General features: G+C 44.9%; 1 protein-coding gene across 2 annotated transcripts; it reads left to right on the top strand.

The window, feature by feature from the left end:
* The first annotated feature begins 54 nt into the window (after nucleotides 1-54).
* CALR3 (calreticulin 3) lies at nucleotides 55-22,100 on the top strand. 2 transcript variants are annotated; one of them, XM_027585559.1, is made up of 9 exons: nucleotides 55-242; nucleotides 456-557; nucleotides 2,854-3,057; nucleotides 10,984-11,078; nucleotides 14,137-14,325; nucleotides 17,232-17,339; nucleotides 17,425-17,553; nucleotides 18,155-18,247; nucleotides 21,672-22,100. In XM_027585559.1, exons 1-9 carry the CDS (start codon nucleotides 152-154, stop codon nucleotides 21,813-21,815), a joined length of 1,155 nt encoding a protein of 384 aa, XP_027441360.1. In that variant the 5' UTR covers nucleotides 55-151; the 3' UTR covers nucleotides 21,816-22,100. The 2 variants fall into 2 exon arrangements, with proteins under 2 accessions (XP_027441360.1, XP_027441361.1); XM_027585560.1 differs by lacking the exons at nucleotides 55-242; nucleotides 456-557 and adding an exon at nucleotides 682-893.
* The last annotated feature ends 1,458 nt before the right edge of the window (nucleotides 22,101-23,558 follow it).

Raw genomic sequence — 23,558 nt, 5'->3', positions numbered from 1 at the left:
CGGGCCCGGCGTGCACGGCGCGCTGGGGGCCAATGGTGCCTCAGGTCACAATCGCGAGGTGTGACGGGAGTTGTAGTTTTGGGCCGGCCCGGCACGCCGCGGGGACCTCTGGGAGCAAAGGGGCGGTTACGAGAAGCGCAGCGCGCCTTCCATGGCTGTGGCTCGCGTTCCGCTTTGGGTGGTCTGCATGCTGAGAGTGGCGCTAGCCACGGTCTACTTCCAAGAGGAATTTTTAGACGGAGGTGAAGAGGCGACGCCCGTGGTGGTGGAGTGGGGGGCGTAAGCTGCCCAGCCAAACAGTCCCGAGTCAACATTGCTCGGGTTCATTTGCCGCGGGATCGGGGTGGCGAAGCCTCGAAGCCTCGAGCCTCCCCCTCCTAACCCCACCCCCCCACACACACCTTCCATGACTCAAATGAAGTTTCAGCCCTAACCCGTGTTGTTTTCCCCCACAGAACGCTGGAGGAACCGATGGGTGCAGTCCACCAATGACTCTCAATTTGGGCATTTTAGACTCTCGTCGGGGAAATTTTATGGTCATAAAGAGAAAGACAAAGGTTAGTGTAGGAATGGTGAGGAAATCGAGCTAAGTGTCACACAGCCGCCCCCCCCCCCCCACCACCACCATAGCAACCTTGCAAGGTAGGTGTGGTGTGGCACACCCCAACACCTCTAAAAAAGCTGTTTCACTGGTGGGGAAACTAAGGAAGGCTTGAATAAGGTCTGGCCTTACTTTTTCTTTCCTTTCTTTACTTGCCCAAGATTGCCCCATTGTATACCAACTAGTCGCATGAGTTTGGAGACCCCAGATCTTTGACCTGCAAAGGGAAGAAAGTTAGGGGATATTTCTCATTTTTGTTTTCACTCTAAGAAGAAGAAAATGAGGATAAAAGGTACGTGTTGTCAGGTGCATAGATCTTAGGGGTACAGAAAGATGAGTGTTTACATCTGTACACCCTGGTCAAGATAGGGAACATTTTCAGAGGTCCCCCTTGCGCCCTCCACCCACCCCCCCCCCCAAGTCAGTACCCTCCTGGTGCCGAGGATGACTTCTGTCTTCTCAATCCCGATGATAAAAGATGAACACACCACAACTCGCTTACCACCTGTTTTTTGCACAGCTGGTGAGATAAGAATGATTTTTACATTTTTTAATTGTTGGGGGGAAATCAAAAGGGGAATAGTATTTTGCGTCATAGGAAAATTATATAAAATTCAGTGAAATATGTGAAATTTCAGTGTCCATAAGTAAAGTATTTATGGAACACAGCCATGCCCATTCATTTACATAGAGCTATGGCTTTTTTCATGCTGCAAAGGCACTAAGTTGGGACAGAGACCATATGGCCCACAAAGTCTAAAATATTTGTTCTCTGGCTTTGCAGAAAAGGTTTGCAGACACCTGATTTAGATGAAAACTTTCCCTCTTCATCAGCCTTCCGCTCAACCTCCATCTTGGCTCTGTTACTCCAAGCTGTTGGCAGCTTCCAGTTTTCTACTATATATGCATTGTTTTCTAAGTTACATGTTGACTCCATGAGTTGGTCAATATTCGGCCCATAGGACAAAAGTAGAGTGAAATTAACAGGTGGTTCCATCAAGCTTGTCCAAGGATAGGGGTGTCCACTTAGAGTCATTTGGGTTTTTTCCCCCACAGTGTCGTTTCGTCTTCCAGTCTGGGATCCCGAGACTCTGTGTTTCATTCACTCCAGCACACATCTATTGAAAGCACACATGGGCGAGGCACTGGGGATACCAGTTAATTTGGCCCCTTTCATTGTGGTCTCCCAGGACCATCACACCGAAGTGGTGGATGGAAAGATAAATAGAATTTAGTCGGACAGAGATGGGAAGTGGTGAGAGATGATGGGGGTGGCTGAGGAGGGTGGTGAGAGAGAGGGAGGTGGTGAATCTTGGCCTTAGGAATTGCCTGGTTGGTAAGGAAGTGGCGGGGGGGGTGGGGATGAGCCTATGAATTCTTTGAGAAAGGGAAGGGTGGGGGTGCAGAGAATGGAAGAGAGAGATGAGTGTGGTAGTGAGCGGTTAGCCATGAGTTCAGGCTTGGACATACTGATAGAAAATGAAAATGCCAAGTGCATTTATGATGGATCTCAGCATTGGCAGGTATGGGGGCAGGAATGTGGAGCAAGGAAGACTAGGTTATAGTAAGACTGCCTCTGTTTTCAAGTTTGTCTTATACTCCAATATAAGGTAAGGATTTGGTACAGAGCCTGTGGCTACTGAAAAAGGGGAGTTTAGTCTTAAAAGTGAACACCTAAACTTATAAGATACAAGATGATTCATGTGACAAAAGGGTGGTATCTTTAAAAAGAGGACAGTTCGGGCCAGCACATCCTGTGCAGTGAAGCACATTTTTACAGGACAGCGCTCTGTCCTCCATCCATGGTGGTGTGTCTTAGGCAACTATTTTAAGATTCAAATTAAAGAAAAGATGTAGGATGCTCTGTTTTTTAATTAAGTTGCTACACAAGCTTTATTGTATATTCCCTGCACTTTCTTTGGAAGATGACTCGAAGCCAAATTAACTTTTTATCCATAATTAGGTTGCAAGTTTGTCATTTAAAGCCGAAGTATTTTTGTAACTTAGGACATGACAGTGGTATATTGAGCACAAAAACACCTGAGCGTGGAAAATTCTGTGGCAGCAGAGAGCCTGTTAGTGGAATGCCTGTCATGTGTTATTGTAAAAATGTGTTTTAGGCTCTGGGTTGACGTAAGTCGTTATTACTGGGTGTGGGAGAAGGACAGCCATTTAATTCCCTGCGGCACTGAGCACAGTGTCGTACCTAATCCTTCATGAGTGTTTTGTTTTTGTTTTTTTTTTGTTTAAAGGTCTGCAAACCACTCAAAATGGCCGATTCTATGCCATCTCTGCACGATTCAAACCATTTAGCAATAAAGGGAAGACTCTGGTCATTCAGTACACAGTGAAACATGAGCAGAAGATGGACTGTGGAGGGGGCTACATTAAGGTCTTCCCTGCAGACGTGGATCAGAAGAACCTGAATGGAAAATCCCAGTACTATATTATGTTTGGTGAGTTTAGATAGTACAAAACAACCATTTCTGGGGACTTTGAATCCTTCCACTTCATAGAATCCTCTAAGACTTTGCCAAAATAGTAGTATTGAGTATATCTGACCAAAGGTTTTTAGTACTGTTTAAACTAATTAATGTAAAAAGGCAACTGTACCATTCTATTGTACCTTAAAAAAAAAAAAAAAAGATTTATTGGGCACCTGGGTGGCTCAGATGGTTAAGCATCTGCCTTCGGCTCAGGTCATGATCCCAGGGTCCTGGGATCGAGTCCCGCATCAGGCTCCCTGCTCGGAAGGGGGCCTGCTTCTTCCTCTCCCTCTGCTGCTCCCCCTGCTTGTGCTCTTTCGCTCTGTCAAATGAATAAATAAATAAAGATTTATTTATTTTAGAGAGAGAGAGAGTGTGTGTGAGTGAGTGGGGGAGAGGGGCAAAGAGAGAGAGAGAATCCTGAAGCAGACTCCCCACTGAGTGTGGAGCTGGACGTGGAACTCAATCCCAGGACCCTGAGACCATGACCCGAGCTGAAATCAAGTCAGCCGCTTAACTGACTGAGCCACCCTGGCGCCCCCTATTGTACTTTTGAGAAAGTTATTTATTCAACATTAATGTAGCCCCAAGTACTTGGAATATATCAGGAGTCAGCAGACCTTGGCCAAGGGCCACATCAGCCCACAGCCTATGTTTGTTATGCCCTATGAGCTGAGAATTGGTTTTAACATTTTTAATGATTGAACGAAAAAAAAACAGAAGGATAATATTTTTGAGGCATGAAAATGATAGGAAGGCCAAAATGTTTCCTGTCTAGCTCCTGCTGACTCCTGGAACACTTTAAATAATCTCCTGATAACAGGAGTAATTGATTAAAAGTTGTGCGAGAATCGGGATGGGACCACATTGGGCCATAGGAACTAGACATAACTGAAGGGTGTGGATTCAAAAAGCTTTCAGAATGAAGAGGATTCTGGGAAAATGGAGTAGGAAGTGCCAGGAATCCATCTCCCCACCTAGACAACAATCCTAACAACAGAATCTGATGTAACTGTCTTGGAACTCTGAAGTCTATGGAAGGATTGCCTCTTCCAGGGAAAGAATGGGAAGGTTAATTTTGGTTAATTTCGGCTCTTACCGCAGTAGATGTACCCAGCCCCCACTTCAAGCCACAAGGCAGACAGCTATGTACGTGCCCCTGGAGTAGCCCACACACAGCTTGCCACAGAGAGGCTGGGCAAAAAGGACTCTGTCCTCCACATATCAGGGATCTGAGCTCTGATTGCTCATTGCTGTTTCTTATCGCAGAGGTGCAGACAAAGAGGTGAACAGACTTTTGTGTGTTATTGAAGTTAAACTAGTATAAATTCACATTAGAGTCTTATAACTTTAGGCTGTTAAATGCAATCCCCATGGTAGCCTCAAAGACAATAGCTATAGAATATGCACAAAAGGAAATTGAAAAGGAATTTAAACACTTCCCTGCAAAAAACTAAAAACAAAAGACAGCACTGTAGGAAATGAGGGACAAAAAAGCTGGAGGGCATATAGAGAACAAATAGAGTGACAGAAGTGAGTCCCCTCTTACCAGTAATTACTTTAAATGTAAATGGATTAAACTCTCCAGTCAAAAGATAGAGATTGGCAGAATGGATAAAAACACACGATCCACCTATATGCTATCTACAAAAGACTTACTTGAGATCCAAAGACACAGGTTGAAAGTGAAAGGAAGGGAAAAGATATTACAGGCAAATAGCCCCCAAAAGAGAGCAGGGTGGCTATATTAATATCAAACAAAATAGATTTTAACTAAATAAAAAAGGTTAGGGGCGCCTGGGTGGCTCAGATGGTTAAGCGTCTGCCTTCGGCTCAGGTCATGATCCCAGCGTCCTGGGATCGAGTCCCGCATTGGGCTCCCTGCTCCTTGGGAGCCTGCTTCTCCCTCTGCCTCTCTCTCTCTCTCTCTCTCTCTCTCTGTGTGTGTGTGTGTGTGTCTCATGAATAAATAAAAATCTTTTAAAAAAAACCTAAGTATCTTAAATAAAAAAGGTTATAAGAGACAAAGGATATTACATATTAGTAACAAGGTCAATATAGCAAGAAGATGTAACAATTATAAACGTTTACACACCTAATGAACATCAAAATATATGAAACAAACACTGGTAGAATTGAAGGGAGACATGGACAGGGATAACAAAGATTAGAGCAGAGATAAATGAAATCATGAGTAGAAAACAACAGAGAAAATCAATGAAAGCAAAAGTTGGTTCTCCAAAAAGATCAAGAAAATTGACAAAACCTTTAGCTAAATGGACAAAGAAGACTCAAATTACTAAAACCAGAAATGGGATGTTACTACCAATTCTACAGAAAAAAGAATTATAAAACAATACTAAGAACGGTTATACACCCCCAAATTGGATAACCTTGATGAAATGGACAAATTCCTAGAAACACAAAGCCCACCAAGACTCAGTCGTGAAAAATTGAAAATCTAAAGAGATCTATAAATAGTAAAGAGAGCAGTAAGCCAAACTCTCCAAACAACGAAAAGTCCTGAATCTGCTGAATCTCTCATGAATTCTACGAAACATTTAAAGAACTAATACCAACCCTTTTCAAACTTTACGAAAAGAATTGAAGAGGAGGGAGTGTGTATTTCCCAACTCATTCTATGAAGCCAGCATTATCTTGACACCAAAGCCAGACACTGCAAGAAAAGAAAACTACGGAACAATGTCTTTATGGACACTGATGCAAAAATCTCGACAAAAAACTAGCAAAAAGAATTCAGCATATTAAAAAGGATTATACACTATGACCAAGTGGCATTTCTTCCTGGTCTGCAAGGATGATTTGAAATACGAAAATCAGGGCGCCTGGGTGGCTCAGTTGGTTAAGCGACTGCCTTCAGTTCAGGTCATGATCCTGGAGTCCCAGGATCGAGTCCCACATCGGGCTCCCCGCTCAGCGGGGAGTCTGCTTCTCCCTCTGACCTTCCCCCCTCTCGTGCTCTCTATCTCATTCTCTCAAATAAATAAATAAAATCTTAAAAAAAAAATCTGAAATACGAAAATCAGTCAATATTATATGATACATCAACAGAATGAAAGAAAAACACGTGATCATCACAAATTCTATCATTTCAAGATAAAAACAGTTGACAAACCAGGAATAGCAGGAAACCACTTCAACATAAAAGCTGTCTATGAAAATCCCACAGCAAACACGATGGTGAAAGACAAAACTTTTCCTGTAAGATCAGAAACAAGGCAAGGATGCCCACTCTCACCACTTCTATTCAACATAGTACTAGAGGTCCTAGCCAGAGCAATTAGGCAAGCAAAATAAATACAAGTCATCCAAAGATCATTTTCTGTCTTCCTTTGCAGATGATATGATCGTATACATAGAAGTTCATAGAGATTGCACACACACCCACAAACTATTAGAACTAATGAATGAATTCAGCAAAGTAGCAGGATACAAAGTCAACACACACACACACAAAAACAGTTGCATCCCTGTATATGAACAATGAACAATCTGAAAGTGAAATTACAAATACAATTCCATTTATAATAGCATCCAAGAGAGTAAAATACTTGGGAATTGAGCAAGGGGGTGAAAGACGTGTACAGTGATAACAACAAAGTATTGCTGAAGGAAATTAAGACATAACTAAATGAAAACATATCCCATGTTCATGGATTGGAAGACTCAATAGTGTTAGAGTGTTAACACTAGAAAAAGCAACCTACAGATTCTAAAGCAATATACAGATTCAATCTAATTTCTATTAAAATTTCAATGATTTTTTTTTTTGCAGAAATGAAAATACCCATTCTAAAATTCATATGGACTCTCAAGGGACCCTGAATAGCCAAAACAGTCTCAAAAAAGAAGACCAAGGGGTGCCTCGGTGGCTCAGTTGGTTGGGCACCCAACTCTTGATTTCAGCTCAGGTCATGATCTCAGGGTCCTAGGATGGAGCCCCGTTTTGGGCTCAGCACTCAGCAGGGAGTCTGTTTGGGGATTCTCTCACTCCCTCTTCCTCTGTCCCTTCCCCCACTTGCATGCTCTCTCTCTCTCCCTCAAATGAATGAATAAATCTTTTTTTTTTTTTTTAAGATTTCATTCATTTATTTGACAGAGAGACAGTGAAAGAGGGAACACAAATGGGGAGTTTTAAAAAAAGTGAAAAGGGGCGCCTGGGTGGCTCAGTCGTGAAGCGTCTGCCTTCGGCTCAGGTCATGATCCCAGGGTCCTGGGATCGAGCCCCGCATCTGGCTCCCTGCTCCGCGGGAAGCCTGCTTCTCCCTCTCCTACTCCCCCTGCTTGTGTTCCCTCTCTCGCTGTGTCTCTCTCTGTCAAATAAATAAAGTCTTTAAAAAAATAAAATAAAATAAGTGAAAAAAGTCAGTGGAAAGGTAGTTTTAAAATATCCACTGGTAATTCAAATTTGAGGAATGGTTTTTTTAAATTCTTTTCTCTTGGGCGCCTGGGTGACTCCGTCGTTAAGCGTCTGCCTTCTGCTCAGGTCATGATCCCAGGGTCCTGGGATCGAGCCCCACATTGGGCTCCCTGCTCGGCGGGAAGCCTGCTTTTCCTTCTCCCACTCCCCCTGCTTGTGTTCCTGCTCTCGCTGTCTCTCTCTCTGTCAAATAAATAAAATCTTTAAAAAAAATTCTTTTCTCTTGTGATGTGGATGTCTTTTTTTTTTAAAGATTTTATTTATTTATTTGAGAGAGAGAATGAGAGAGAGCATGAGAGAGGGGAGGGTCAGAGGGAGAAGCAGACTCCCCGCTGAGCAGGGAGCCCGATGCGGGACTCGATCCTGGGACTCCAGGATCATGACCTGAGCTGAAGGCAGTCGCTTAACCAACTGAGCCACCCAGGTGCCCCGTGATATGGATGTCTTGCAGAAGTTTTCTCTGTCATGGTTTTTCTTTCTTTTTTTTTTTTTTAAGATTTTATTTATTTATTTGACAGAAAGAGAGAACAAGCACAAGAGCCACCCAGGCGCCCTCTGTCATAGTATTTATATGCTTATCTCTGAATTTATCATGATCAGCATCAGGCTTCGGACACCTGTTATGCCATTCTCATGTTTGTATACACCGCTGGTCATAGTGTTACACAGAAGTAGAGAGAATAGGGGCGCCTGGGTGGCTCAGTCAGTTAAGCATCTGCCCTGGGCTCAGGTCATAATCCCAGGGCCCTGGGATCAAGTCCTGCATTGGGCTCCCTGCTCAGCGGGGAGCCTGCTTCTCCCTCTCCCTCTGCCCCTCCGCCTGCTTGTGTACTCTCTCTCTCCAACAAATATATAAAATCTTAAAAAAAAAAAAAGAAGTAGAGAGAATAGATATTAGATTATTTATTGGATTTGAATGTAATCCTGCCTTGTCTCAGAGGGTAAGGTGACTTCTCCAAGGCCACCGCATTACACAGATGCAAAGTTTCCACCAACTGCACAGTCCCCAACCCCTCCCCACTCCCTCTACTTTGCCATGCCTCCCATTTCCTCTTGAATTTAAAATCTGGAATGGAGAAAGTCTTTATTTTGATTAAAAAGGAAATTAAAATGGCTTGGTTTGGGTTATTATTCTCTTAAAATGGGATGGCAGAGATATCTGGCAAAAAAACATATTACCTGTTGAATCAGAGACGATTTCTTTTTCTTTTCTTTTTTTTTAAATTTTATTTATTTATTTGAGAGAGAGAGCATGAGAGAGAGAGAGAGAGCACATGAGAGGGGGTAGGATCAGAGGGAAAAGCAGACTCCCTGCTGAGCAGGGAGCCCGATGTGGGACTCGATCCTGGGACTCCAGGATCATGACCTGAGCCGAAGGCAGTCGCCTAACCAACTGAGCCACCCAGGCACCCCGAATCAGAGATGATTTCACAGATCTTTCATGTAGTTAGGTTTGGTAAACAAAATCACCATAAATCCTAGCCAGAATCCCCATCTTTTAAATATATATAGCATGTCTGCTACATCTAAATTGTGTAGCAGCATACTTTGGAGGAAAAAAGAAACCCAAGTAAATTATCTGCATTATTTTTGCTTTTAATTCAGTTACATTTTACTTAAACCCACTGTGTCACTGTTAGAACACTTCCCTGTGATGCCTCAGCTCTAGCCTTTGGTATGAGAGCAGCTTGCTAAGGCTTGTGATGTTGAAGGGGAGGAGAGAGATAAGGCCATTGCCACGGGCCTTTCAAATGCAGTCTTAGATTATGTTTAAAAACCCAGGAAACCGGTAACACAGCTTCCATTTTGCAAATAAAAAAACTGAGGCAGGAGTCTGGGTGGCTCAGTCAGTTAGGCATCTGCCTTTGACTCAGGTCATGATCTCAGGATCCTGGGATTGAGCCCCGCTTCGCTTCGGGCTCCCTGCTCAGCGGGGAGTCTGCTTCTCCCTCTCTCTGCTCATGCTCTCTCTCTCTGTCTCTATCAAATAAATAAATGAAATCTTAAAAAAAAACAAAACAAAAAACTGAGGCTCGGGGAGAGGGGGCTGCGTGGCTCAGTCGGTTAAGCAGTTAAGCGTCTGCCTTGGGCTCAGGGCATGGTCTTGGGGTCCTGGGATGGAGCCCTGTGTCAGGCTCCCTGCTCAGTGGGGAGTCTGCTGCTTCCTCTCCCTCTGACCCTCCCCCTGTTTGTTCTCTCTCTCTCTGCACTCAATCTCTCAAACAAATAATCTCAAAAGAAAAACCAAAACAAAACCTTAAGGCTCGCAAAGATTAAACTTCCTAGCCCAAAGGCAGGTCAGCCTGTTTTGAGCCCTTCTGTCTACCCCATTTCCTCATAAAAATACATTATGTGCATAAATATTTTATGATCACTGTTAATGGAAAATGTCCAGATTTTCCGGTCATGTCTGGGCATGTTCTGAAGATTAATTTAATATTTAAAACATGTAGGTGCTTAGAAATAGGGAAATTCTGACCAGTTTTGAAGGAAAAATTTCATGTTTTAATCCCCAGGTAGTAGGCTTTCATACAAATAGTTCACATACCATACCTTTTGTTTTAAAAATTGAACTGGAATGTTTTCCAGTGATAAGAAAAAAAGGAAATTACACAAACAAGCGTACTCTGAGAACTCGGGGAGGTAGACATGGTGTTTTCTGTTGGTCCCTCAGGATGCCACTTCAAGTTCAATGTCACATCCACTCTGGCAAATTGATACTGTCCTTTAAGTAATTATGTGCAGCCTGGATCTCTCTTTTAATTCTGAAGGTTCATCACTGCAAGTTCTAGAAAAAAAAAAAAAAAATCGGAGTCATCTGCTTGTGTTTACACAGCCTCACAGAATCCCCAGGGGTTGGTGCAGCCCCGGGTCAGTGGATGTGGTGAAATTTTATTTGAGACAGAAAGACACCTGGATGCTCTAGTACATTCCTAAGGCTTAAGGTCAAGAAAGCAGCAGCGGGGTAATTCCAAATATCCTCGGAAGGTTTGACAAGTTTTCCAGATTCCTCCTGCAAACCTTGTTTAGTATATTCAGAAACCCTTAATCTGAATATGTGTGTGTGTGTTGGGACATGATAGTAACAAATACTGAGCTTTGCTGTATTAAATATGTCTCAGCATAGTGAATAAGACCTAGAATCCCAGGGCACAGGGCATCTCGGAGCTTCAGAGAGAGCCTAAGCCTCAGGCAGCACGTCAGGGACACTTCCTAGACTGTTAAATCTACTTTCTTACTCAAGTGTTGCCTTAGGCTTGAGTAGCTGCAGTGACCAGAGAAGTAACCTGAAGGCTGTCGCTGTCCATTTCAGTATCCACACCAAAGTCTGGTTATTCCTGCACATGTAAGCTTCCGGTCCTCGTATGTTATTTCAGAGGAATGGCTGGGGGTTTCCTGTGGTGACGCATTAGAGAAGGAAATTGAGAACAGCTCTTTTTTTTTTTTTTTTGTAGGACCCGATATTTGTGGATTTGATATCAAGAAAGTTCATGTTATTTTACATTTCAAGAATCAGTATCACTCAAACAAGAAATCAATCAGGTGTAAGGTAAATGCTTTTGTATTCAAATCTGCAATTGTGTTAACTCTTCCTGATAACCTAAATTTAGAGAAAATAGTTTTGATCTTAAAATATTTAATTGAGCCGGAGATGGATCTTAGCAAGACACTCCCTGCCCCTGGTTTCCGGTTTAGCAGGCTCATTAGAGATACTTACATACCCCGTTGGCTTGTTTGCTGAGGTTTGTACCCATCAGGAAGGTAGACTCACTTTTTACTGTGAGCTGCACTATAATTTGCCTTGTAGGGTTCTAACGGCATAGTCACATTTCAGCTGTAACCCTCCTCACTAAGGAATGGGGGAGAAAAAAAAACCATCCTGGAGAAAGTAATCTTCAAAACAGCAAAACATTTAGAAATGGGAATGTTTCTGAAATGAAAGCGTACTTTATTACCTTCTACCCACGGATCCTGTGACAATAACACTTTCTGCCTTGGGTCTCACCTTATAACTCCACGGCCCAGCCCGGGGCTTCTCCAAAGATAACAGCTTGCATCAAGTCCCTGGCCCTGGGCCCATGGAAGGGAGGTGCACTCCCCGAAGCACCCCCTCCATTTGAATGTAGTGGCCAGGACGCAGGGACCTGTCCCCTGGGGCACCCCCAGTGCCCAGAGCTCCAACATGGGAGGCCTCCACAAATCTGGGCGAATGTGGGCAGGAGGCTGGAGTGCATTTTGAGAGCACATTGATAGCATGGAGGGGAAGGGTCCTGACCCAAGCTGGGGGGTGTTCAGTCACCCCACAAAGCTCCAGTGAGTCTCCATCAACAACGTGGTTCCCACCCACTGACTTGGTGACTGCAAAGGATCATCTGGTCCCCTCTACACGGAGAGGCCTGACATCCCTCCTGGGGGGGGGGGGGGGTAAGGGAGAACTCGAAATCCAAGCCTTAGTGCACAGGTTTTATACCTGATTCCCAAGAAATTGTTCACTTGGGCATCAGGTGTGGAGGAGAGAGGAGGGGTGATACTAACAGAGGCTGTGAAGTCCGACCAGGACCATGCTGGGCAGGTGAGATAAAGCATGATCCACTCAGGTCAGCAAGCCTGGGGGGGCGGGGGCGGGTTGAGTGGCACCCTCAGGCTGATGACGCTCTCAGACGTGTGCTATTTCTGCAACCTGCTAGAAAAATAAAATGCTTCTGTTGAAGGAGCACTGACTCACAGCAGGTAGTCGGGCATTCCAGCCTTCCCAGTGAGGAGAAGCTGTCTCCAGGGGGTCTGATCCATTCGGTGACGCTGTGAAGGAACAGCTGGGCACCTCCCCTACAGGCAGTGGTCAGCCCTTGGGGGTCTGCAGGGAGGGGGTCGGATCTGCATGTTAGAAAAATACCCCGGATGCTCTGGGGAGGAGGGGTGGAGGGACAGGTGATCAGTAGGCAGGGAGAAGGGTGAGATTGTTAGGCCAAGGCTTCAGTGGAATGCAGAACAGGGGACCGTTTTGACAGATAATTCAGGGGTGGGACCCAGAGGACTTCACAATGTTTGGAAAGTGAGTACTGGGGATGTGGACCGTGACTCTCAGCAGCACTGCTATTAATCAGCAGCAAAAGCAAAGGCCAGTAAGGAGGCCAGGGAACACTCGGGAACTGTTTGGAACTGTTGGTTGTGAAATCCTGGCAGACATCCAGATAGAGGTGTCCAGAAAGTTGTTGGAAACTGTGGTCTGAAGCTCAGGCCAATGATTGGGATTAAAGATCCCGGTTTGGATCCATTGCATATGTGTGGGAGTGGATGTTATCCCTCAGGAGGCTCTGCACTTGTGGTTAAATCCGGGAAGGTACCAACAAGCTGGCCAGTGAGCCCAAAGTCGAAATTAGGAAAGGTGAGTGGAGACAAAGATGGGCAGAGAGCAGGGAGACAGCATTGGGAGAAGTGTGTACTCGGCTGTCCCAGCAAACTACGGAGGTTGAGAGGGACACAGAGCCATCGGCCATGGACAGCAGCGACCTGTCCCTCAGGGCAGAGCAGAGGGGTACTGAAGAAGCTTTTACCTTTGGCTCTTAGCAGAGGGAGGATCCTCCTGACAGAGCCTTTAAGATACTGGGGCAGGGGTTCCCAAACCTGAGTACTGAGCATCAGCATCTCTGGAAGGTCCACCCAGGTGCAGGTACAGCAGGTCAGGCTGACCTGGGAACTGACATTTCCCAGACATTTCCCCAATGACACTGATCCTGCCCAGCCCCACTTTGAGAACTGAACGCTGCTGGAGCCTGGTGCGTGAGTCTCCCCTGCTGCCGGCAGGCAGGCAGGCACATCCTGGGCACCCCCAACCTCCCCAGCACCCACTGTCCACCTTCCATCTCTTACTTATTGAATGCTTGCTGAGTGCTTCCCTTGTGTCCGGCCTGGGCCCTTGCCTATGACCAAGAGAGACACCAGGCCTGCCCTCGCTGAGCTTAAATCGTTGGACAGCTCAGAACATTAGAAAGTTCTCCCCTGTGTTGAAAAATAGACTGGGCTTCATTTGCTATCTTTCAGAGTACAGAACAGGAAGTTGTTTTCCACATAACTTTTCATTAATCAAACAGAGCAGTGGTCCCTTGGTTTACACCCACCACCCTGTCATTAGCACCTGTGGGGGTCTAGGTGGGAGCCGCTGTCTACAGAAAAGGAAGTCAGCCACTCACGTCTGCTTGGTAGTGAGGAAGGTCTGTACAAAGGGGAGACTTCTTCTTTAGGACACATTTTTTTTTAGTCAAGTCAACGCCTGTCCCTAGAACCTCTCTCCTTGGTATCTATAACAAGGCTTTGAAGACTTTTTTTTTTTTTTAAAGATTTATTTATTTGAGAGAGTGAGAATGAGAGAGAGAGAGTACATGAGAGGGGGGAGGGTGACAGGGAGAAGCAGGCTCCCTGCCGAGCAGGGAGCCCGATGCGGGATTCGATCCCGGGACTCCGGGATCATGGCCTGAGCCGAAGGCAGTCGCTTAACCGACTGAGCCACCCAGGCGCCCAAGGCTTTGAAGACTTAAACCATGTCTGTAGACCTGTCCTGAAACGTCAGGGGTTCTCATCATTATTCTTTCTCCCCTTAAAACGTGCAGGTTGATGGCTTTACACACCTCTATGCTCTGATTTTAAGACCAGACCTCACTTACGAAGTGAAGATTGATGGTCAGTCAATTGAATCTGGCGACATCGAGTATGACTGGAACTTAACGTCACTTAAGAAGATGGAGAAGTCCTCCGCAGAGTCCAAGGATTGGGACCAGGCTGAAGGTGACAAATCCCAGGTGTGGATTTTTCCCAAACAAGTCTGGAGAGGGTGTCAGTGAAGTTTATAAGTACCCGGGTCCTGTGGGATTGCTGCGCGGCTGGTCATCATGATGTCAACATTATCGCAAAGTGTCCTTCCCGGGGGCTCCTGGGTGGCTCAATCCGTTGAGTGTCCGATGCTTGATTTCAGCTCAGGCCATGATCTCAGGATTTTGAGACTGAGCCCCGCGTTGGGCTCCACACTGGGCATGGAGCCTGCTTAAGAGTCTCTCTCCCTCTGCTCCTTTCCTCTGGCCCCCAGCATGTGCTCTCTCTCTCTCTCTCTCTCTCTCTCTCCCCGTTAAGATAAATAAATAAATAATTTAAAAATCGATCTTTCTGGGGGAAAAAAAAAAAAAGAAAGTGTCCCCCCCCCCTGGAGCATTTGCTGCTGAAACCAGCCACACAGCTTCACCCAGGTATTGTGAAAGAGTTTTATATTTGATACGAAAGAAAGTTAGGTTTTGGTTTTTTTAACCAATGTTTTTTCTAAAAAAAGGATAATGCATCAACAACCTTTATAAAAATGATTTTTTTGTTATTCTGAATTTGAACATAAAGTACTTTTTGAGCTTCACACTTGTGACTGACAAGCAAGAATCCGGTAACGTAACGGCTATGCATTAGGTTCCTAGGGCTGATGTAACATGGTACCACAAGGTGGATGGCTTAAGATGACAGAAACGTATTCTCACACGGTTCTTGAAGGCAGAAGGCAGAAATCCAGGTGTCGGCAGAATCACACTGCCTCTGAAGGATCCAGGGGACAATCCTTTCCTTGTTTCTTCCAGCTTCTGTTGCCTCCTGAGTTCCTTGGCTGGTGGACATCAATCTCTGCGTCCGCCTCCACATGGCCTTCTCATGTCTCTTCTCTCTCTTTTAAAGATGTTTTCCCTTGGATTTAGGGCCCACCTGGATAATCCAGAATGATCTGCCTCAAGATCCTTACCGGGATTACATCTGCAGAGATCCTTTTCTCAATATAAGCTCGAATTCCCAGATTCCGAGATTTAGGATGTGGATCAACTGTTTCACTCAACCCACCATGAGCTACCTTCTGTCTTGTTTTGTTTTCAGTTTATGTTTATTGTTGCCACATTTTGTTTTGAACATCAAACACCACACCAAACCCATGAGCCATGTACCTTAAGACAGTTGTCTTTGCCATAATAACTAAAAGTACTGGACTGTGTGTGTGTGTGTGTGTGTGTGTGTGTGTGTGTTTAAAGATTTATTTATTTATTTATTTGAGAGAAAGAGAACATGAGTGGGAGGGGCAGAGGGAGAAAGAGAGAGAATCTGAGGCAGACTCCCTGCTGTGCACAGAGCCTGACGCAGGGTTCCATCACGACCCTGAGATCATGACCCTGAGGCGAAACCAAGAGTCGGTCGCTTAACCGACTGCACCAACCCAGGCGCCCCTGAACTGTGTTTACAATTAATTTCTGGCAACTTAAAACTGACCCGTGGCACTGCTGTCTGACCATCAACTACATCATCATAGACAATGTAATCAGTAAAGCAAAAGAACAAAGTCTGATCAACCTTCCAGAAGCTGGCCTCCAAACTGGCTGTGTTTTGTCCATATGTTTGGTTCAGTGTGAGTTCCTCAGCAGATGAGTTCATGATGGCATTATGATTTCATTGCTTGCGATCATAAGGAGCTAGCTGCTTGGATTGAATTGTAACCATTTCCTGGTCCCAGCACAAGAGCGGCTCAGGCTCATCGTTGCCAGTTGGGGTGGAGGCAAAAAGCAGTAGGAGAGGTGACCAAATCCTGTGTGTCAATCATTGAGAAGTGTTGCATATCCTGGAAAAGCCACAGTCTAAATGCAAAATGTTGCTATTTTTCAGTCATTCTAAAAGAGAGAAAGCATCGTTGTATACAACTTTTATGCGTTTAAGTGTTTATCTAAATATTAATCCATAGCACCTATTCCTCATCCGTTTATTCAACAAATATTTGTTCAACACCTACTAAGCCACATATATATGTAGAGATGTGTATGTGTGTATATACATGAGTACAAGTATACATGTTTGATATGTGTGTACGTATGTGATAGGTGTGTATTACATATGTATGTGTACGCATGTGTATTTGTATGTATTATACACGTGTGTGTGCGTGTAGATATACGTGCGTGTCTATATGTGTATAGTGTGACTGTTCATATGTATATATATATATAGAAGGTCTATATAATGTAACTGCTTTCCTCCTGCTACCCAGCAGTCCCCAGGTAAGTCCTGGAACATTTCTTGGTTGTCTAGCCTCTCTCTCTGGAACATTCCATCTATGGCTGCTGTGTAGAAGGACAGACCACCTAACTAGCAGTGACTGTGTGGCCCCTCGCCGCCATTGTCACTTTTGTCTCGTCACTTTTTTTAAAGATTGATTTATTTATTTGAGAGAGAGCGAGCGAGCATGCCCACGAGTTCGGGGAGGGGGGCAGAGGGAGAGGGAGATAGAGAAGCAGTCTCCTCTCTGAGTACAGAGCCCAACTCAGGGCTCGATCCGAGGACTGTGAGATCATGACCAGAGCTGAAACCAAGAGTTAGCCACTTAACCGATTGAGCCACACAGGTTCCCCTTGTCCCCTCATTTAACTTTAGCCACTCTTTTGAGTTTTGCACACTGTTGTTCCTCTCGCCAGCTTGGGAAGGGTGGTGCGATCATGCCGAGGCTTAGGGAGAAAATCCCAGCAGTGTGTGGCCCTCAAACCCTCGGTGGGACTGGGAACCCCGAGCACTTGGCCTTTGACCACCAAATAGATGGGGGAATTTCAACCAGGGCCACAGGCCTGCTCCTGCCTCTTGGTAGCTAAGAATTTCTTTTCTCAAATCTGGGAATCAATTTTTTTTTTTCCTACACACATTTTAGGACTGGGAGAAGCATTTTCTGGATGCCAGTGCCAGCAAGCCAAGCGACTGGAACAGTGAGCTGGAGGGGGACTGGCAGGGGCCGATGCTGCAGAAGCCTCCGTACCAGGTGCGTGACATCTTCTCCTTGCGATGCCCCCTCCCCACCCCGGCCTGCATCCTTCGGGGCCACCACGTAGAGTTTGTTGTTGCAGGACGGCCTAAAACCAGAGGGTATAGACAAAGACGTTTGGCTCCACCAGAAGATGAAAAACAACTATTTGACAGAATACGACCTCTCTGAATTTGAGAACATTGGTGCCATTGGACTGGAGCTTTGGCAGGTCATGTGGTTTTTAATTTGCTGTAGTTTGAGAACTCTGAGCTTCAGCCTAAACTCCTTCATTCACATAGCTGGTACTCCTTAGCTCCTACTATGTGCCTGGCCCCTGGCCCCGGACCCAAGACACACAGCCGTGGACAAAACAGACATCCTCTCTGCCCTCTGGGCACTTCCTGTCTGCCTCCATGCCCCCTGGGAACCTGTCACTCCTCTGCTTAGGTGTTGCTGCCGCTGCTGACCATGGCCTACTTTGCACAGTAAGGTTCTCGGGCAGCGGTTGGCAACCATCGTGGAATGCTCGAGTCACTTGGGTACTCTTCCAAGTCTCCCTGCCCAGGTAGCACCGGGGACCAGTTAAATCAGCATCCCCAGGGGTGAGGCCAGACATCGGGAGTTTCTAAAATATTGTTGGTGATCCCCGTATGCAGCTTAGTTTGAGCACCAATGCCTTGGGGGGAGCGGATGTTTTAGAAATGGGTTTAAGCACGTGCTCCTGTCGAGAGCCGATCACTGTGACGGCACTGAGCCAAATACAACTGTTTCTGGGCAGAAAGCTGCCATATTCCTCACATCAGTAAGAAAGGCCTCATTTTCCTCCACAGGTGAGATCAGGAACCATCTTTGATAACTTCCTGATCACAGACGATGAAGAGTATGCCGAGAATTTTGGCAAGGCTACTTGGGGGGAAACAAAGGTACGGTGCACACAATGAGCTACTCGTTTGTTATTCATTTATTTCTGTACTTGAATCTGACACATAGGAAAGGGCTTGATGAGTTTTCAGTAGTGAGCATCCCGCCCAGATCAAGATACAGAATGTTAGCGGGGTTCTGGGAACCTCCTCCTGCCCCTTCCCAGCCGCCACCCGCCCCCAAAGGAACCACCACCATACATCCATTTGACCTCCTTTTGAAATTTGTATAAGTGGAGCCATCCAATATTTACTCATTCAGGCAGTGCTATGAGGTTCGTATTATCAAATACGGCAGCAGCTCGTTTTTAGTGTGTGACTATTCCAGAAGGTAGGTATCCATTCTCTGTTGATGCAGCTTTGGATTGCTTCCAGCTTGGGGCCTTGTGAATAAGGCCGCTAGCATCATTCCCGTACCCAGGAGAGGACAGTTTGGATCGCAAGGTCTTACACACCCAAACAGTTTTCAAGGTGTCATCCTACTTTCTGTTCCCTTGGGCAGTAGATGAGAGTCGCAGTTTCGCCGCATCTTTGGCTATGCTGGGTATTAGTGTCAGTTGCCTACAAGTCACATTTCCTGAAGTATAATTGACATACTGTAAGACTTACCCTTTTTTGGTGTAGAGGCCTGTGAGTTTTGATAAATGAATACAGTTGTGAAACCACCAACAGAAATCCAGATGCAGAAGAGTGTCACCACCCCCAAAAGTCTCCTGGGGCTCTTTGTAGCCAAACCTTCTCCCACTCCGGACCCCCACTGATCCGGTATCTGCCACTACTGTCATGTCTTTTCCAGAGTGTCCTATAGATGGATTCATCTAGTGTGCAGTCTTTTTTTTTTTTTTTAAGATCTTATTTATTTATTTGTCAGAGAGAGAGAAAGAGAGAGAGCGCACAAGCAGGGGGAGTGGCAGGCAGAGGGAGAAACAGGCTCCCCGCTGAGCAAGGAGCCTGATGTAGGACTCGATCCCAGGACTCTGGGATCATGACCCCAACCGAAGGCAGACACTTAACTGACTGAGCCACCCAGACATCCCTAGTGTGCCATCTTTTGGAGCCTGCTTCTCAAGCATAAGGTGTCTGAGATCCATCCATGTTGTTGGGGTATCAGTCACTAGTTGGTTTCTTCGTACTGCTGAGTAGTTTTATTTGTTCACCAGCTGACAGACAATTGGGTTGTTTCCAGTTTTTGACATAAGAACAAAGCTCTTATAAATATCTGCTCACAGTTTTTGTGTGTGGATGTATGCTTTTAGTTCTCTAGGATAAATAGCCAAGAATAGCTGAGTCCTACAATAGAAGTTTAACCCCATAAGAAACTGCCGGGCTGTCCCCAGAGGGGCTGCGGTGTCTCCCATCCTCACCAGTGCAGGGATTGTGGGTTTCTCTAGGTGTGTAGTGGTATCTCCGGTTTTAGTTTTGTTGCCCCGATGACAAATGAAGGCTGGCACTGTTTTAGGGCTTTTGTGGCCATTTGGACATCCTGTTTTATGAAATGCCTGTGTTTTATTGTTTTAATTGAGGTGTAGTTGGCATACAGTATTATATTAGTTTCGGGTGTACAACATAGTGATTCAACATGTATATACATTATGAAGTGCTCCCACGATAAATCTAGCTACCATCTGTCACCTATGAAGTTATTACAATATTATTTACTATATTCTCTATGCTGCCCACGACATCCCTATGACTTATTTATTTTATAACTGGAAGCTTGTGCCTTTTGACCCCCTTCACCCATTTCACCCACCCCCTCCACCCTGCCTCTGGCAACCATCATCAATGTGTTCTCTGTTTCTATGAATTCATTTTTTTAAAAAAGATTCCATATAAAGTAAGATCATATGGTATTTGTTTTTCTTTGTCTTACTTACGTCACTGAGCATAATGCTCTCAAGGTCCATCCGTGTTGTTGCAGATGGCAAGATTTCATTCTTTTTTTGTGGCTGAGTAATATTCCACTGTGTGTGTGTGTGTGTGTGTGTGTGTGTGTGTGTGTTTAGACACACACACATACATATATATCACATTGTCTTTATTCATCTGTTGATGGACAATTGGGTCGCTCTCATGTCTTGGCTATTATAAATAATGCTGCAATAAACGGGGGGGGGGGCGCGATGCCTTTTTGAGAGAGCGTTTTCATGTTCTTCAGATAAATAGCCAGAAATGGAATTACTGGATTATATGGTATTGCTATTTTTTAATTTTGGAGGAGGTGTCATACAGTTTTCTGTAGTGATTACATTCCCGCCAGCAGTGTATGAAGGATCTCTCTTCTCTCTTCTCTACATCCTTGGCCAATGCTTGTTACGTTGTGTTTTTTTGATACTAACCATTCCAACAGGTGTGAAGTGATAGCTCATTATGGTTTTAATTTGCATTTCCCTGATGAGGAGGGATGTTGAGCACCTTTGCCTGTTGGTCTTCTGTACGTCTTCTTTGGAAAACATCTATTCAGATCCTCTGCCCATTTTAAAATCACATTTTTTTTGCCTTTAAGTTATAGAAGTTCTTTATATATTTTGGATATTAATCCCTCATCAGATATGACTTGCAAATATTTTCTCGCATTCAGTAGGTTACCTTTTTATTTTGTTGATGGTGAACCATTTCTTTTGGAATCTGATTTCTGCCACAAAGCCTTACTCTTTTTCAATAATGACTACGGAAACCTTCTTGATGTGTCTGCACTCCTAGCCCTTCTGTTGATCCCATGTACCTGGATTTTCTCACTTAGGCTCAGAAGTCTCCTTTCACTGCCTGTTCACTTCTACCCTGATTGAAGGACAGGGGCCCAGGTACTCTGGGAATAGAAAGAAGTGAAGGGGGGGTTTGTATTTATTTCCTGTGGCCATTGTAACAAATTACCACAAACTGGCTGGTTTAAAACACAAATTTATCATCTCACTGTTCTGGAGGCCAGAAGTCCAAAATCAGTATCATTGAGCTGAAATCAAGGCCTCAGCAAGGCCACGCTCCCTCCAAATGCTCTAGGGGAGCATCCTTCCTTTGCCTCTTGCAGCCTCTGGTGGCTCCTAGTGTTCCTTGGTTTGTGGCCATGTGGCTCTAATTTCTGCCTCTGTCTGCACGTGGTCTTCTCTTGTGTCTGTGTGTATGTCAAATCTCTCTCTGCCCGTCTCCTATGAGGACACTCGTGATGGAATTTAGGGCCCAGGATAATCTTCCCATCTCAACATGCTTAACTTAATCATATTTGCAAAGACCCCTTTCCCAGAGAAGGTCACATTTACATGTTCCAGGGATTAGGGCCTGGCGTCCTTGGGGGCTCTTCCAAGCCACCCCCAGGCAGTGTGGAGGCTTGCAAGAAGGCAGGAGCAGATTGAAGGTGGACACTCCGTCCACTCCCTGGAAACATAACCCCCAGCGGCTAAAGGCTCATGTCTCTGTTTCTTTCTCCAAGGGCCCAGAAAGGGAGATGGATGCCATACAGGCCAAGGAGGAAATGAAGAAAGCCCGTGAGGAAGATGAGCAGGAGCAGCTGGTGGGCAGGTTTGGTGGGCAAGAAAACACTTTCCAGAGATTTCACAGGAGGGATGAACTTTAGTCATTCCCACCCCAGATAAAGATGACTGGTAAAATCTTGTTTCTACTTTAATCTACATGTAAAAAGTGCAAATGTCAACATATGTGGTAATTTGCCCAATTTTCTTTGAAAATGTTCCTATGCTTCTCAGTGGGGTTGGTCTGGTGTTCCCTGAGACCCACCCTGGGCACTGAGATGTTTTCTCTCGACACACCTGAGTGCTAGAAGCCAGAGGCCAGTGGGGGTCTGGCCAAAAATATGATGCTCTTTTCTTAGCCCCCAAAATGTTTTATAAATAAAAGTTGGTAAAACTTACTATGAAAAAGGAGAAATGATGCCTTATTTCTTCAGGCTGCAAGTTACTAACAGCATATGCTAACCTTTTCCAATATGAAACCTTTACACAACATCAATCGTGTAGAAAGTTTTGGCAGGTTTCACTGGCATACTGGTTATTTTGGAGAACCCAGGTCTGTGTGCACAGACTTTTGTCATGCCATAAGGAAGCCACTGCTTCTTTTCCCTCACTCTGTGACCCACTTCTGTGGCCTTTTATTCTCTGTAAGACAGAGGAATGAAATTCATTTTCTCAAGTGAAAATAGTCATTATTTCTCAGTTCAATCTTTTTGGCTTAATCATATAATTTGCTTTTTAAAAGTCATACTTAAGAGTCTTCTGATTTGAAGATGCCTTTTTCCACACAGAAATTTGTGTTGGAAGTAATAAAATTTAGGACACCAGGAATCTGGAACCCAGTGATATTACAAATAAGCTGATACATTGGAAATTATATATGACACATTGCTAGGTGATCCATGTGAAAAGTCTGCCCATGAAGTGAAATACTGGCAAGTTTTGTCTCACTTTGGCTGAAGATGGCAGACCTCCAAATGTGGACTTCTAAAAAAAATACTTTATGAATTTATTTTTAGGGAGACACACACAGGAGTGGAGAGGGGGAGATGAAGAAGGAGAGAATCTCAAGCAGGCCCCCTGCCCAGTGCGGAGCCTGATGAGGGGCTGATCTCATGACCCTGAGATCAGGACCTGAGCCCAAATCAAGAGTCGGATGCCCAACTGACTGAGCCATCCAGACGCCCCTAAATGGACTGATGGCTGACGGTTTATTGGGGGTTGGTTATCACTCTCAGAAATGAAAGACTCACTTCCATGTAGTGCAGGGATGGGATTCAACAGTCTACCCCTTTAATCTCTGAAGGGTGTAAGAAGTTACTGAAGAAAGAAGCAGGGCCAGGCTTAGAAAATGCTGGAAACAGTTGTATGAAGATGGGTCAGACCAGCTCAGATCCTGCAGAGCTCATCTTTGGAGCAGTCCCATCCTGGAGAACTTTCGGTGAAGATGGAGATGTTCCCCATTTGCAGTGGTCAATACAGTGACCACTGGCCACATGTGATCCCTTGAAATATGGCCGGTGGGACTGAGGAAGGATTTTTTTTTTAAATTAATAATCATTGGTTTTAGAGTTGTTTTAGTTCAGTGCAAAGCTGTGCAGAAAGCACAGAGTTCCCATATACCCTCACTCCTATACCTATACCCACACATCCTCCCCCACTATCAGTATCCCACAACATAGTGGTACATTTGTCACAATTGATGAACCTGACACATCATTATCTCCCAGAGCCCATAGTTTACATTAGGATTCAATCTTGGTGTTGTACATTCTATGGAGGAATGGATTTTTAATCTTATTTAATTGTAATTCAAATTGAAACTTACTTGGCCACACATGACATGTGGC

The sequence above is a fragment of the Zalophus californianus genome, chromosome 1 (genome assembly GCF_009762305.2).
Source record: "Zalophus californianus isolate mZalCal1 chromosome 1, mZalCal1.pri.v2, whole genome shotgun sequence".
NCBI lineage: Eukaryota > Metazoa > Chordata > Mammalia > Carnivora > Otariidae > Zalophus > Zalophus californianus.
The sequence above is the reverse complement of the archived record's forward strand: the minus strand, read 5'-3'. Positions and strand labels throughout refer to the sequence as shown.